Genomic DNA, 17,244 nt, shown 5'->3' with positions numbered 1-17,244 from the left:
AGTAAACAAATAAATATTAAGCCCTTCTTTGTAAATTTTGACACTCTTTAAATCATAAATGCTTCATTATTTCATAAATCACGATTTTAGATTTTTAATTTTTTTAATTTCTACATGCCATCTTACTAGATTTAAACTTGTGATTTAATATCCGGAAAAATCCCAAATCCGGAATCGCCGAAGTCCCGACGAGTCCGGATCTCAGACTTTGCACTGTAGCCCGAATTATTACTTTGCACTCATTGCTCAGTGCAGCACACTCATTTTGTTTTTTACATATTATTCCTTTAAAATGTCTTGTGATAGCTGGTGAATGCATTTTTCAATAACAGGGATATAATACTGGATATTTTTGGAATACCTCTAATGTAATTTTTTCTCTACATTAAACTACAACAATAAAACAAAAATTTAAAGGCTCTTAGTAATAGAACTTTACTTACTAGAATAGGAGGTGGATTTATCCTGAAATACTAGCAGCAGAGAAGAGGATAAGAGAAAAAATAAGGAAAATTTATTTTTAAGTAGGCACAGACAAATTAAAAAAAAAGATTCATATAACCATCCCCTAAGTGAATAATCAATGGAAGACCAAGTTTCATACTGAAAAATGCATAAAGGACACCACAAAAGCAAAGATTTTAGAAGAAATTATTTTATTCCAAATCCATAATACAGATTAAGGCCATTAGAATAACAAATATGGCAAATGATAAAATTTTCATGGCACAGCATGCAAATTTAGTTATAAGTAAAATTTATACATAAACACATACTTAATAAACAAAACAATATTAGTAAAATTTACAATACAAACAACCTTAAATTAAGGGAAAATTAACAAATCAAATGAAAAAAATCATAAGCTTGGCACACCAATAATTGACTAATATAGTTAAAGTTCAGGCACATAAGATGCTTTGTTAGTACTATCTTATTTTTTTAATAGATCTGTGAATGGCACATTTATGCAAAGAGTTTTGAATATTTCAGCAAAGACAGAACACTGAAGTTGAAAATTCATTCATCCAAAAATCATTAATTAAATCAAAATTAGTAAAATAAAGAAGGACTTGCATTTCAGAAATGAAAGAATAAAGACAGATTTTAGCAATGAGAAACTACCAAAAAAAAATGATAACAAACTGCTTTATGCCGAAATGCAAGCTAAAGAAAACTTCCAAGAAGAAGAAGTTAATCACACTTAAAATTACATAGGATTAGTAGAATTATATAAATGTTAATATAACACAAAAATATGTTTCTAAACACTTTAGATGCATAAAAATTGAAAGATGCAAATAAAGTTATAAAATAATATAATTTTCATTAAAATCTAGCCTTTATAAAAACATATAACAGGCATACTGTATAAAGAATATTATTAACAGGAAACACTAAAATATTTGTTCAAATAATCACACATCACTTACATCTAAACAATTATCAGAGAAATGCAACAAAAATAAAAAAGAAATAATAATCATTTTAGAAAAATGTGTAACTAATTTATATATTAGTCATTCATAAATCAAATTTACATTAAAGTTACAGTCAGAAATGCAAATAAAAAATATACATACATATTATATGAAAAAACTCATTTGTTCAATGTAAACGAAACATTGCCTCACATTAGTTTTGAATACAGTAGACATACATTTTCTCAAGCTGGTTATATTAATATGAAATTCACAAAGGTTATTATATTTTATTGAATGGAATTATATTTACAGAAAACAGGAATGATTTTAATGCTGACAGATACTTAAACTGCTTCCTTGTTAAAGACCATTTTATGATATGATGCTTTAAAAACATTATGACACAGATATTTTAAGAAATAATGGCATATAGTAAACAAATATCCTGAAAAAAAATATTGTACATGGATTCGTACGTATTAGCTGCATAACCCCCTGTAAGACTAGGAGTACCATTGATAATATTTGAAATTTAAAACAGTTGTAAATATCACGCACATAAAATCAGATTTATATATTTCACAAAATTAAGACTTTTTACGTTAAATGATCTAAAAATTAAGTAGAAAATATTTGTGCTTTGTAAAAAATCTATAGAAGTATGAAACATACAAAACTCAAGCAAATAAATATGGCATCATATCTCAGAACTTTTGTAAGTAATTCAGTTCTTAATTAAAGTAATTTTATACTGCCCTAACACCTTTCATACTAACTTTCAAAATAGATCTGTGGATCTAAAATAATATAATGATGCCATAATTAAACAACATTTTGAATTAGTTCATAGAAATAAGTCATCCAATAAATAAATAAATTCATTCATATGAATGTTCCTCAAAGCAAAAGAGTTGTCAGACAGTCAAACAAAATCAAATACACAACATTGATTAAAATGTATATATAAAAAAATTCAGAGCCAGATTTAGACTTGATAAGGCTATCTGAGATATGGGGCTCTTTATGTGTCTGCTATACTATATTTATGCTACATTTTAATTTTTTGGGGCCCCCAAGAAAGTGGGTTCCCTAAGCTATAGCGTGTACATAAATCCTGCATTGAAAAAATTATATGTTTTTGAATATATTTTCCCCAAACAAACAAATAGAAGTCTGCATTTTGTAAATTTAGGCCAAATCGCATTTTAAACGGTGTTCGAGCAAGGTATTAAGTAGGTAAAAATAGCTATCATAATAAACCTATATTATTATAAATATATTACAAAACCTATATTATAAGCTATTCCAAAGAATCAAATAAACAAATGATTTAGCTAGAATAACAGGCATTCATATGTACATTTTTAGATGTTTTAAAAATAGATAGTACAAAAGAAATTTTTCAAGGCATACCCTTTTAAGACAAGTACATTTATAACTTTAAATTTATTTTTTTCCGAAAACGAATTATTATTATTACTTATAGTATAATTATAACTAACTAATTCCGCTGTGATTTAGAAAAAAATTAGCTCTTTTATAATTATGTCAGAATCATAATCATTCCTGCTGCAACTAAAAGGAAAATATTTGATTATATTGGATTATAAACTGCCGATTTCATACAGGTTACACAGAATGAAATTAAAAATTCAACTACACAATCCTTGGCAGAAAGGTCTCAATGACTGAGGTATTTCATTAGCATATAAAAATTTTACCTCACAAGGAGGAGGAGCACTACGATAACTTGGGACAATCTTGAATGTAACACTACCTCGAGCTTCACGCTACAGAAAAATAGTAAGAAAACAGCATTAGAAAATATCACAATTTTATTTCAACACAATAAAATATGAGTAGTTTCATTTTTATACCAGCTACACTCATTTTAACTCAAAATATTAATTAGTTATAAAATGATCCATAAATTAATAAACATTTAAAAATTTTCAGCGAACCCGGAATACACAGTAACGCGATAAATACAAAATGTATAAAAATTCGATTATTCGGAAGTAGGAAGACAATTTAACTACATTAGAACAACATTTTTTACTTACAATTATGATGCACCAGACAACACTTTATGAATTTTAGAAGCATAGACTCAGAATAAGAAGCATAAAATTCATAAAATTTTGAATTTTATAAGGATAACTAACAAACGAAACTTAATGATGGAATGTCCGCTAATAGGCAAAACTTCACCACAGCCTGCTGCTTCATATACTGATGATACTAACAGAATGCACCAGTTTTCTGCAACTGCAATCACACTGGCCACTTGACAGATCTACGAAAAGAAACTTATGAAAGACCCTCTTTGAGACAATTGGCTCTCTTTGCCAGATTTTCAATTAATGAGATTTATTAAAGGCAGTCAAGTGTCTCGAATTTCTTCTTACTTCTTTTATTCATGAAACAATCATTGAGATCATAGAAGACGTCATCAAGCATAAAAGAGGTTTTACCACGTCTTTTACTTTTAAACTGATCCCCTTTAAAAAATGCAACGCTGTATTATTGTTTGCATCTTAAAGCATCACCAACAACGCCTCTTCAGGTACTACTAACATGCTAAATACTGTACCAGCCCTTGACCTGCACTTCCTATTAAATTAAATCCTTCAATTCAATTAATCCCTTCTTGGAAAGCGCTTTCTGTTGAACAGAACTGTAACTGAAATAATACAGTAATACATTTTTTAGAGAAGCTTCTCCATATGTTCCTGAATTTCTGTGCTAACTGCGTTACTTCGCGCAGCAGTTTCATGAAAACACAATTTTCTAAATGTTTTCCGATTTTCGAATTAGCCTGCATTAATATCGATAACCGGTATCACAGAAAATAGAGTTACTATTAAAAATAATTCAGGAGAAGTGAATTTACTCAAAGGCTTCTATAATTATCAAAACATATGAATTTTATTTAATGACTTTTAATTTGAATTCTTTCTTTACGTGAATGTTTATAAACCTAACTCACAATTTTCTTTCCTTATCACTTTATGGTTGTTCTCAGGATGTAGCATTATATAGAATAAGCTTATACTCACTGACTGAAAAAATTAAGGAAATGGTCACAAAAATTAGTCACATTAATGATAACCCATAAAATCACATGAAATTTTATAGGTACATAGAACACTGACAATATCATGAAATTATATAAGTGATTGAAATTATATAAAAGATTTATAACAGTATGCATATTACTGTACTAGTACGTACTCTTTGATAAGTTAGAAGATATATCACAACGGATGATTTAACATCTATTGAAAGGATTTGACGAGCACACAGAATAAAAATCATACGTGTGTGGTGAAATATGTCTTTAAAAAAACATTTGATTAACCATGAAAAGTGGGATGTGATTGGAATACTACAGGATGGGCTGAAATAAGACAAAGTTATGTGGAAACTTAAAAATACCTCAAAATATCTTTTTCAGAATCTAGTAATGGTTCAAAGATGCAGACAGTGTATCCGCATACCCAAACTAAAGCCCAAAATCAGCGATATAATACTTCTTCGGGCAGTTTACTCCCTATAAGTGTCAAAAAGGTAGACGAATGGCCTACTTCAAAAATAGTACGGGAAGTACGAAAAGCCCAATAACTCCATTCATACGTAAGTGAAACGCGCCATAAAAGAAGCTTTACATAAGGGCAGTTTACTCACTATAAGTAGTAGGCGAAGTAGTAGGTAAAAAGGTAGGCGAATGACCTACTTCACAAATAGAACGGGAATTAAGGAAAAGCCCAATAACTATATTCACAGGAAAGTGAAACGCTCCATAAAAAAGCTTTACATGAGAACAGCAATGATCTGTCTCTCAATGGTTCAAGGTGCGAAAAGCACATGATTAAAATGGTGCAGAAAACACATTGATGGCAGCCTGACTGGCTGATACCAATTCTCTTCACTGAATCGTTAACTTTTGTTTTGGAAAAGGATGTAAAACTTATTACATAAAAGGAAGGAAAACAAAATACTGAAAGACCGACTACGAAGCTTTTTAAACGACGGCATGTAATAACCTCATTCTAATCCGCGAACGCCTTTTTCATGCCATGTTGATGTCACGGCATTTTGAAAGCGAAGGAATCAGACGCATAGTATGGCTTGATATATATATATATTACACACACACAAACGTTTTAACCTCATTCTTAGAGAGTTAAGAATATATCCAACGCGAAATCAGACCTTTAAAAATTAAACTGTAGGATTTAAATTTCAAAAAACAACTAAAAACCTAAAAGCACATTTAATAAAATAAATTTCTGAAAATTAAAAGATAAAAGCTATATTAAAGATTTAATCACGTCAAATTTTACACGGAAATCTAAAATATCACTATTTTCTGAATGTAACTTTTTACCGAAAAATGCTATGATTTTTAGCTTCACTGGCACCAGGAACTTATCTTGCACCCTTTTGTAACAGTAAAATATCTTTAAAATTATTTTGCTGCTAAGCCTAGCATTTTTAGCATTCAACAAAATGTCTTTTTGCCATGCATTTTACCGCCATTTTACTTTCAGGAAACAGGGATATTTTAAATTAGTCTTTTAGCAATTATTTTTGGCCTATTATATATTCTATGTAAAACTTGACATGATTGATAGTTTTAATCTATAGTTTATGCTTTTAATTTTTGGAACTTTAATGCATTGAATGTGCTTTTATATTTTAAAATTTAATTTAAATTTTACAGTTTAATTTTCAGAAGTCTGAATTCGCATTGGGTATATTCTTGACTCTTTGAGAATGAGGTTAAAATTGTTTTTACATGCTATATATGTTCTCAATGATTTTTGAACATTATAAATAGTTTCTTGGTTCTCCCAAATATTGAAAAGGATGAAACATATTTTTCAGAACTCCTTAATAGCTCGAAATTAATTTTTTAAATAATTATCTCCTGATGAGTCTGTCTCAAACATTAAATTATGAATAATTTAATGCAGTTTGTTTAAATATATAAAGTTTTTTTATTATTATAATCTTAAAATTTTTAAAATTAATAAAAAATAGTAATTTTGATTTTGTATTTTCTTAATTTCTATTTTATTTGCTAGATATTTTTGCAGATTACAATAGTCCTCTTCAAACGCATTTTACAATTTACTCGATAAAATAACCATTCATTTTTGAAAAATTAAGTTTATTCAGTCTCAGCTGTTTTTGGCCAGATTTGGGCCAGATTTTTTACACTGAAAGCCCTAAAGTTTTCTGAACTTTTTAAATACGTTTATTAAGACAATGCACCGCCCGCACGCATTATATATATTGTTTCACAAGAAAATAGTAAAGTTAAATTTAAATAATTCTCTTGCGCCACTGCTGCAATGAATGAAATTTGAATTTAACAAATATTCTCTATTCGTATAAAGCAAATATAAAATTAAAATAAAAAGATTAATTAAGAAATTTTAATGGCTGCTGCAATTAAATGTTTTTTAAATGCTAATTCGTTTTTCGAATTTGAAGAGGCAGGACGTTACTTTTTTTTTATTTAAATACACATATCAGAACAGTTCATGGAAAATGAGTCTGTAATGATCGTTTGTTCACAGGAATTTGGAATATGGAAAAGTGCATGCGAGAAAAAGAGAAAATGTTTCCTTCCCTCAAATGAATATTACATTACAAAAATTTATCTTAGAAACATATGTATCATATATAAGATACAAGTATAAAAAGATAAGATTTATAAAAACTGACAGAAAAAAGTAAATTTTGAGATTGCTAGGATATACGTATCTCATCGGCTAAAGTTCTGCTTTATAAAACTCTCCAGTCTGAAATCTAAATGTCTTTCATAAATATCAATAAATACTTAAAAAGAGGAGAATTTTGTCTCATATGATTCATAGCATATACATAGCATAATTCATAGAAAAATACATAAAGTATAGTATTATTTTTTATGATGGTATCGTATAATTAATGAAGAAATTAGAAAGATAAAACGTAACAACTAGTTATATTTATGACAAGCCAAAGTAAAACTTCTGATAGGAAAACGCTATATTTTAAACATTTTCAACAGAGGTTAATTGTGCTCTCCGTGTCTTAAACATACGAAAACTGTTTTAAAAACCGCATACTGAGAATTAATATAAAACTAACTAAAGACATAAAGCTAAAAAAATATACTGCAGGAAAAAAAAAGCTACTTTTCATAATAATCCCAAATACCTTCATCCTGAAGAGAAAATAAATATTCATTCTATGGGAAAATATACTTAAATGCGACTGTATTAGCGAGTATCTTTTTCAATTGCGATTATATTAATATAATAATAACAAGATTGAATTTGTGTTTTTCTTGAAAATAAGCAAATTATTTCAATTTTGAGAACCTTATCAGCAAATCTATGATTTTTGATCATCCGTAAGGCAACACAAATTAGAAGTTTATTAAAAAAAAAGAGATAAAAAGTCTATGAAGTAACCTTAAGAAGTTTATTAAGAAAAAGAGATAAAAAGTCTATGAAGTAACCTTTCAAGCAGGCATATTTATTTACATTATTTATTTTTCATTTTCTTGACAGCCTTGCTTCTATGACAGATACAGTGAACTGAAAAGAGTTTCTGAAGAAAGGAGATCTTCGTATCATCATTAAAAATCATTTAAAAATTTTAACGACACCATGCATTATTTATAAATAATGAAGTAATAATTTAAGGGATTGTCAGAAGGCATACTAGATCGATGGAAAATGATTCTCAATCATTTATTTAAATTGCTAATCGCTGAAGATAGTTAATACTGGAGAGCAGTACGTTAAAACCAAGGTTAACATACTGCAAGCTTTGCTTTTCCGTGACGTCACCGATGTCACTGACTCAATCTGCTCAAAGGCAACTATTCCCTACTCCATTTGTGTCTTATTTTCTTCTGCTTCTATAAGTCGGGTGACGTCACTGACTCCCTTAGGAACAGCCTAACCTTGTTTGTCTGGGGATTCCGGCCGAAACTACTCAAATTTACTTGTCTGCATGAATCCTTGTCGTGTGAGACGGAAATGAAGTTATTTTCTAATAAGAAGAAATTTACATTAGAGAGCCAAAGTCTAGTAAAACATCGGCATCTATTGACAAATTGGAATCAGTAGCTTTGTTCATTTCTTGGAAATTTCTCGAATGTTTTGTACCGTATCGCATGAATACACGATTCCCTTTCGTCATTTTCCTTTTCGCAGCTGAAGAAGATGATTCTAAATAATCTTCAAAATAGTCCTACAAATTTATGCAACTTATGCTGAGTATCTTTTTTTTACAATTAACTTTTTGACAAATGTGAAGAAATCATGTTTAACTAAAATGTCACCGCATTTTAATTATTTTTAATTTACACTTAACAAAGTACATTTACATACGAAATTTACAATACAATTGTTATATTTATACACTAAATAACCAGGTAAAAATGAATGATCCATAAGTGATATTTACCAGCATACGCTGAAGACTCTCAACGGATTGGTTAGCAACACTCACTCCGTTGATTTCTCGAATTTCGTCGCCTACGTGAAGAGTGGCTGTATCAAGAAAGAAAAAGGCGTTAATGAATACAATAACAATTTCTTCTTTTACAGTGCATGACACGTTTAAATCTATAAAAAGTATAATGAAAACTTAAATTTAAGCACATTTTAACTAAGTTAAAAAACACTTAACAAGCAAAACATTAATTCATCTTAAATCTATGCAAATATATAAAAATAATTCAGCAATCATTTACTAGATGCAAGTTTTCTTACAGTTTTGATTACATAAAAAAACAGGTAACCATATTTTTATAACTGAACACATAATATCGATACCGTTAGATCAACTGAATTAAGATGGAAGATATGTGATTAAATTAAAGAAAGAGGAATGCTTTCGACGAACTTTGCTCTTGTACTGATACGTCTCTATTTTACACATTAACACTGAAATGTCCATTCAGTCAGCTTTCTCGAACCGCTCCTCTCCAAAGTCTTAGTTGCGATCCGAAGAAATATCACATTAGCTATCAATAGCACCAATTCTTCTCAATTATAGCACAACATCTACAGCATACAGGAGAAACTGCTCCATATCTACAGGCCATTAAGATTATTAGCAGCTATGTATGATAAAAAAGGACCAGAGTAACAACAACGATGAAGTGGGCTGTGTGAAATATGAGATGACATTTAACGGGTATTTGGCGATGAGTCTGACTTTATTTGTAATAATAAAATGAAAACTGCACATTACTCGGAGCGTTATTCTTTTAAACATTACAGAATGTAACCCCGCTAATTTAAATGTTCTTAGCATACGGAGACGCTTTGTTATTACACAAGGTTCACACAACTAATACTTTATATAAGACAACTAGGACTTTATAAACGAAGTATAAATATATATAAGTCTGAATAACTATGCATACTAGCGGTTCTAAATTTCCTAGGGTTTCAATACAAATCATACGGATGAAAACTGCTTTCTTTCAGAATGTTCGATATAATTGAAAATAAAAGGTTTCGAATACATCAATGAAAACTGAAGCTACAAAAAGTTGAAAGCTCTCATTCAATGCTAAATTTTAAAGTTTTTATCAAACGAAATTCAGTTTTCATACACTTGGAATTGAAATTTTTGCCGTTCTATATTATCTTAATAAAGTAGCTTAACATGTATAATTCTGTTGCATTAAGCCTTTTTTTGTATATAATGGAATAGTTTTTTTCTAAAAAGATATCAAATACCATTATAATCTAACAATAAATAATTTACTAACATTTTAACAACACTCATGTAAGAATAAATACACTTTTTTGTCAATAACAAGTCATGCAAGACGATATATGTATATATATATATATATCCTATTTGCTTTTGGATTTATTAGATTACGGCAAAGTATACTACGGATATCTGCATAAAGGGAGGGATATCTTCGTAGATATTTTTTAAGACAAATTTTATCGTGTGATGCGAGCTAATTTAATAAGCCTACGAAATTAATTATTCGAAAAATGACGCCATAATTTAGGACATTCTGCAAATCGTCTTTTGCAGAAAGAGATACCTCATACAGCAATTATGTTACTACTGTCAAAACAATATACGTTTTATGTGACAAAAAGTAGCAAATTACGAATTAAATATAAAGTAAAGATGGTGGTACAAGTGCGAGAATAAATAAAACAATATATTTTACAACAGCTACATTTAGAGATAAATTACTGCTGATAAAAACTAGATTCTACAAATCGATGCAAATAAACAGTTCATATTGTGTGTGCATTGGCTAGAGGTGTTATTCGATTGCCACAAAAGAGAGAGCATGAAAACAATTTACGTTATAACGTTGTAGTATCCCTCGCCATTTGGCTATGATGAACGTCGAGAACATTATGAGCCGTGTAGCGACTTATCGTAAACAGTTCAAGCGTAGACTCAGGGTTAAAATAACCTTTTATTCACTTAAATAAGACTAACAATTGGCCCCCTTCTCGGGCTTACAGGAAACCCTCTACTCGGGTTTAACTCCGAATAAGAAAATAAGAAACTAACTATAATTAACTAAACGAGACTTAGCCGCAGCTAGACACAATTATCTAACGTAGTTAATTTAATAAATTAATAAACTATAATTAATAAACTATTATTAAACTATAATCAACTAAACAAGACTTAGCCGAAGCTAGACACAATTACCTAACGTAGTTGGCCCTAAATTAAACCAGCCGGCGAATATCAGTAGGCACGTAAAATACTGCCAAGCGTAACAGCTTCAAGAGCGACTTATCCAAATGGCAAACACGCGCCTTTAAGGACTCCTAGCACTCTCTATCGAAGTTAGTTGAAACTTCCTTAAATACTTCTTCTAACTCATTTGCATTCAATGCGATTCTAAAATCTCATCTTGGTAGGGAGTTGTAAGTGGAAACAAGAACTGATAGGAAAGGTTTCAAAATTAAAGTAACTATTATAAAATTAAAATATACCTTACAACGTAAACAATATATAATAAGAGAATAAATAGAAGGGGGAAATTTACATTCATTTTTCTGCATAAATTTATTAATGACTATTAAAAATAATATGATGATAAATGACAAGAGTAAAAAAAATTACTTTAATGCATGAAATAAAAAAACAAGAGACTCTTTAAATGGCCATTCAGAATGTAAAGCCTCATAATGCCAGCATACCAACACGCATATATTCATGACCGATGAATGTGTTACAACTACACATGCTTTCGTGATTTCTCGTATGTGTAATGGAAATGCGGGTCAATCTTTTTTTAAAAAGACATGCAGATATTCTTTGTTTTAGATTGCTAATTGTCGCATGAATTGGCATATTTTGCCAAAAAGGTCATCAAAAACTAAAAAGATTATTAATTACAAAAATGATGTCTTCCGGTAAAATATCTTTAAAATGGAAACCGAAAAAGGCGTTTGAATTTTAATTGCACTGTAACTTAAGAAAGTCGGAACTACGTCGTTAATTTCAATTTCGAAGAGATTTATTGCCGTGAAATTTCAGGAAAAAGAGTTTTAAGCACTTAAAATAATGCAGTGTATGGGATTTTGCGATACTTAAAAATAATGAAAATACTTCCAAAATGATAAACAACTCTATTTCGTAAGTAAAGATTTCCATTCTTCGCTTCGTATGAAACTTAACTTTACTTATTTAGATATATGAAGCATTATACAGAAAACCTGTTAATCATTGCTTGAATCCAAAGTTTAGCTAAATTAATAGCGAATCATACCTTGCCTATGGATCATTCCACCATGCATTATCCTTGCTACAATACAACGGCCTTCTTCATCCACTTTCAAAGTGATGCCCTGTAGGAAAGTAAAGAAATTAATGAATAAAATAGAAACTTACTTAATTAAAGACATAATTCTTAAACATGGATATTTTTAAACATTAGGATAAGATTAAGGGAATTGTGCATACTTAAGCTAATGTAACTATACTTAAACTAATGCAAACTCTAGATAAGAAATAAAAATAACACAAATATACTACTTATAAGTATATTGTAGTATCAAACTTTATTAGCAAATTCAAACGATTTTGTATTGTAGCTTTAAGAATTAAAAAAAAAAAAGTCATTTGCGCACAGTTTTCCATTTTAAAGGATTAAAAGTGCGTCTAAAGAAACGCAACGATACAACCGAATAAAGAATGAAAATTAAATATGTTTCATTGCTAGATGATCGAGCATCCAGAAAAGCTTTTCTGTTTTCTAGACTTTCATTCGTCCACGGCGTTCTTCACTACATTCTGAATACAGAAACTCGTCCCCGTTTCTTTTTTGTAATTTTTGACATAAAACGTAAACAACTGAATAATAGTTAAATAACAATTATAATACAATAAAAGGTAGTTCAGTTCTACTTCACGGAACCATATCAAAATGTTGTTATTAACGCTCGATAACAGATGAATGAGCAATGTCATGAACATGCCTGCACATCATTATCCCACTTTGTTTTCACGTAAATAAATATCATGATGTCAAAACAAACTGACTTTTTTGTCTGACATATAAAGGTTAAGAAAAGACCCTTTCTTAGTATATATTTTCAGACATTTATTCACAGTAAACAACAAAAATATGTCATTGAAGGTTCGAAGAGAAATCAGTTACACCAGATACAACAGTTGATGATCGACGAATTCAAATGAAAAAATATATGAAGTTTTATGTGTTTATCTAAATTCCTCAGTGGTACAGTAGTCTCCTATCTCGCCTGATATGAAAAATTTTGACGCATATCATTTTTCGTTTTATATATAAATCTCTGCTGCTCATACAAAATAAAATAAAAGAGACAACCGAAGAGCATTTGAAAGTAAAAGTAACAGTTTTGTTAGTTTTTTTTTAATAAGCTAAGAAACTGACACTGTTTGGTGGTAAGCTAAGGGAAACAAACACCACTTTAATTTGTACGACTGTTGAACTTTGTGCATTATTTGATAGATATGCAAATTTGAAGTATTTTTGAAGTTTGCAACTGATAATTTGTCTATTATAAAATAATTTAGAAAGAAAGGAAAACGCAACTAATGCAACTAATAGAGCTTTACAGCGCTATGATTTTTTATGCTCTTAAAGTAAGGCTAATTCAAGAAGAATGCTTTCAACGTCTACAGTTAACATAAGATGGTTTATAGAATTTTATGGAGGTCTTTCCTGGATGAAGAATATATAGCAGCGATCCGAGAAAGTCCCTTGTCAGCTGTAGTCCGAAAAAATGTATCGGCCATACGAATAATTTAATGAATGATAATCACAGCATCTACCAAATGATATAGAAGGTACCTAACATTGGACGTACAGGTAAACACAAAATTATTAATGAAGAACAGGATATAAAAAATGTTTTTCATTGGGTCTCCAATAATTCAGCAGAGCATCAAAAAGCGGAACGTGTTAAAATCGGAAAAGAAAACCTAATTTCTAGAGAACCAGTAAACCCTAATAATTAAACCTAAAATTACTTAATGGTAGTGGATATGCCATCATTTCTGAAATCATAACTAGTGATGAAACGCTTATACAATTTTCTGACGTTTCAGTAAATCAGTGGATGTTTGAACATGACCACTAGATAATTACCGTAAAAAGACAACGAGCAATAAAAATGTAATTTACGCCACTTTCTTCAAAAGCACAAAATTGGACAAAACTTTAAAATTAGAGGGAAAAAAACATTTGCAGCTAATTGGTACCCAAAATACCTCTTCAAGAAATTCTTCAAGAATTGAATATTAGGGGCTATCATGCTTCGTCATGATAATGCATTTTCTCATTCATCAAGATTGACAGGGAAATTTCTTGAACAAAATTACAACAAAATAACAGAACATCCACTCTACTCTCCTAATCTCGTTATGTTTGACTTTTGGCTATCTTTAAATCAGAAACAAATTTTACGCATCCGTCGTTTTCATTCTGAAGATGAACTTTATGAGGCTATAAAAGCAAATTTTTCATCGAAAAACGAAATGGATGGCTTAAGATATTTAAAATTTGTAATAATCGCCTGCAAAAGAGCAGAAGCACTTTGAACACCCCAAATTTCTGGTAAGCTTTTAGCTAAAACCATTTATCTATATTTCAAATATTTCACTGTGATCCTCAGATATACATGAAATTGGATCAAATTATTCGTGTTGCAGTTTGTCACATGAAATGATGAGTTTTGATTTCTAACAACTGTCCCACTTACTTACAAGGTATAATTTATTATGTCAAAACTTTGCGAAAGTTTGCTTACGAACTTAACTTTGAAAAATCTTATGTTAAAACTTTGAAAAACTCACCAGTAGACCTTTAAAAAAATTTTACTTATAAAATGCAAACTTAATTTTAAGCGGAATGCACTGCTAAATTCATGATCCATTGATTACTTAAGATATTTGTAATAAACTACGGGCAGCAAAGATGATTACATCATTTTACGCTTGAACAATTTAAGAGTTCAATTACAAAAATACCTCCTACCTCTGAGAACACTGTTTATCGTTTTCTTTAGAAAGAGTTTCAAAGGGAAATCCTTAACCTTGATCTGCTATTTTCTCAACTTAATTATCAAAAACTATAGTGGAACTTCTTTGCACAACGTACCGAAATTAACGTATGCAATAATTAAAATGTGAACACAGCATGATATTCTGCAATGCCTATCATACTAGTATCCTGAAAAAGATGAGAGTATTTTGAATATACAGTAAAACAAAACTTCCATTAGAGAAACACTTGCTGTTTTTAGGCGGATTTCAATTAAGTGTATTGTTATGCATTCGTAAGTTCCTCTTTGATTTAAATAGCATAAATAGAAAACACATTTTTATGAAGTACATGAATTTAGATGATGTACATTGTTCAGTAAATTTTAATGGAAAAGTGATTGCATCCAATATGTTGCTTTTCATTTACTTAATAAGTGTTCCTTATCATAAATTTTATTGTTTTACATTTTTACCTCTCAAGAATATTTATCTTAGTTTAATTTAGCTGAAGAGAAATAAGTTAAGCGATTCTTTTTATATGAAAAATAAAAATAATTTTAAAAAATCTTTTCTTAAATTTTTGGGCAATAAAAATAAGATTTTATTTTAGTATCTGTGCAAATAAAAATTAATTTCACTGTTTGTTAACTGTTATTTGAAAAAAATATGATCCTCTGTTTAGGAAAATGAAAAATCATTGCATTGTTTAATTTTATGGAGAAAAGAGTGTTTTGATTTTAGTTTAAGAAATTTAAATATTTTATTTTTTTCCACTGCATAATTATTTGTTGAAATGAAAGGCGATACACGAAGAATAAAATTACCCCACTTCCATCACAATAAATACATATTTGGTTTGGTGGAAAGAAAACTTAATTATAGAACTTTTTGAATATTCGGATGATAACTTTTTGAATCAAGACTAACAGAAATTTGACCATCATGACTTTATGAATATTTGGATTCGGTGTCACCCCAAAATAAGTCTGAATATATATAAATACTACTGCATTTTCCAGTATATAAATTTTACAATCAGTCATTTGTATAAGCTATCTACTAATACTGTTAGACGTTTAAATTTGTAATTTTTTGGAAGAGGGCAATGAATTCGCTACTTTCTAATTCTTCCACACCTTCTCGAATTTAAAAAAGAATGAAATGCTTAAGAACCAAACTTCTTTACTATAACTGAACTAAATTACAAATAAACTGCAAAACGGGAAGACAAACGAATGGTTACTGAGATCCACAGAGGAAGAAAAAACTTTTGTGATCTCATCTGACAAAATAAAATAGATCTAGCAAAAAAGCTTTTAAACAAACAACGCAAATTGGCTGTAAAAGTACTTTCACTGCGAATCCATGTGAAAAGAAGGAAAGCAAACATTTCAACGTTAAAGCATCGAATAACTTGATTATCAAAGAGACTGCACGAGGAAAAAAATTAACGCATCCCGCTGGAAAAATATCTTCCTCCGTATTTTCGTCTGATTTACCAAAATAAACAGACAATGATCTCAGCAGAAGATTTGTATTGAAATGGAAGCATAAAAAGAAAAAAAGAAGGCCATAAATACGAAGATTTCTTTGATCTAGACTAGGAATTCTTAAACTTCTCCTTGCATCGACCCCTTAAAAGAACTTCATCAATAATTTCACATTTCTCTCTCTATAATACACAACGTAATCAATATACAAATAACTGCGCATAAAGATAATAATTAAACTAAGCTCATGTAGAAAGGTTCAGAACAAAACAAAAACAAAAAAAAAAAAAAAAAAAAAAAAAAAAAAAAAAGAGGTTTATTAGACTTACTATTTTTTATTATTAGTTTTAAGTTTATAAATGTAAACAAGTCAGACGCAAAATCAGAAACGCCGAATCCTAAGTATGGAGAATCATTATCCAGAACCTTTAGTTCGGGCGCCATTGTAGAGACATTAGGTATTTTTGGAAGCAGACAAGATTGAAAAATGAGCAACGCCTTAGCCGGGAATCGAACTGCGGACCTCTGGAATACGCGCCCAGCGTGCAGACCACCACACCGCGAAGGCATGCCAAGAAGGCGGGAGAAATATCGTATACACTTTTCATTCGAGTCATTTGGCATTCAGAAAAAGGTAACAGTTATTCTTTCATTTTTAATCTGCGTGTTTTTAATTACCAAACTAAACTATTTAAAAGCAATAAACGAATACCTTAATTTTTCCTGTTTACTTTTTATTCTGATCGATTTAAACAAAAATTTATTTACTTCATAATAATATTTAATTA

The 17,244-nt window shown here is 29.6% G+C and overlaps 1 protein-coding gene across 5 annotated transcripts in view; it reads right to left on the bottom strand.

The window, feature by feature from the left end:
• Positions 1-17,244, bottom strand: part of CASK (peripheral plasma membrane protein CASK) — a 608,377-nt gene that overhangs the window by 35,370 nt on the left and 555,763 nt on the right. For 4 of the 5 annotated variants that reach the window (XM_085824784.1, XM_035373524.2, XM_035373321.2 and 1 more), the window contains 4 exons: positions 12,208-12,286; positions 8,898-8,983; positions 3,146-3,214; positions 444-473 (listed from right to left, as the gene is read on the bottom strand). In XM_085824784.1, the coding sequence (XP_085680910.1) occupies positions 444-473; positions 3,146-3,214; positions 8,898-8,983; positions 12,208-12,286 (264 nt within the window). The remainder of the gene's footprint in view (positions 1-443; positions 474-3,145; positions 3,215-8,897; positions 8,984-12,207; positions 12,287-17,244) is intronic. The other variant, XM_085824785.1, reaches the window with a different exon arrangement.

This window comes from Stegodyphus dumicola, chromosome 10 (genome assembly GCF_044657685.1).
Source record: "Stegodyphus dumicola isolate Sdum_Otavi_A_Nest chromosome 10, ASM4465768v1".
Taxonomy (NCBI): domain Eukaryota; kingdom Metazoa; phylum Arthropoda; class Arachnida; order Araneae; family Eresidae; genus Stegodyphus; species Stegodyphus dumicola.
This window is presented reverse-complemented; position numbering and strand designations above follow the sequence as displayed.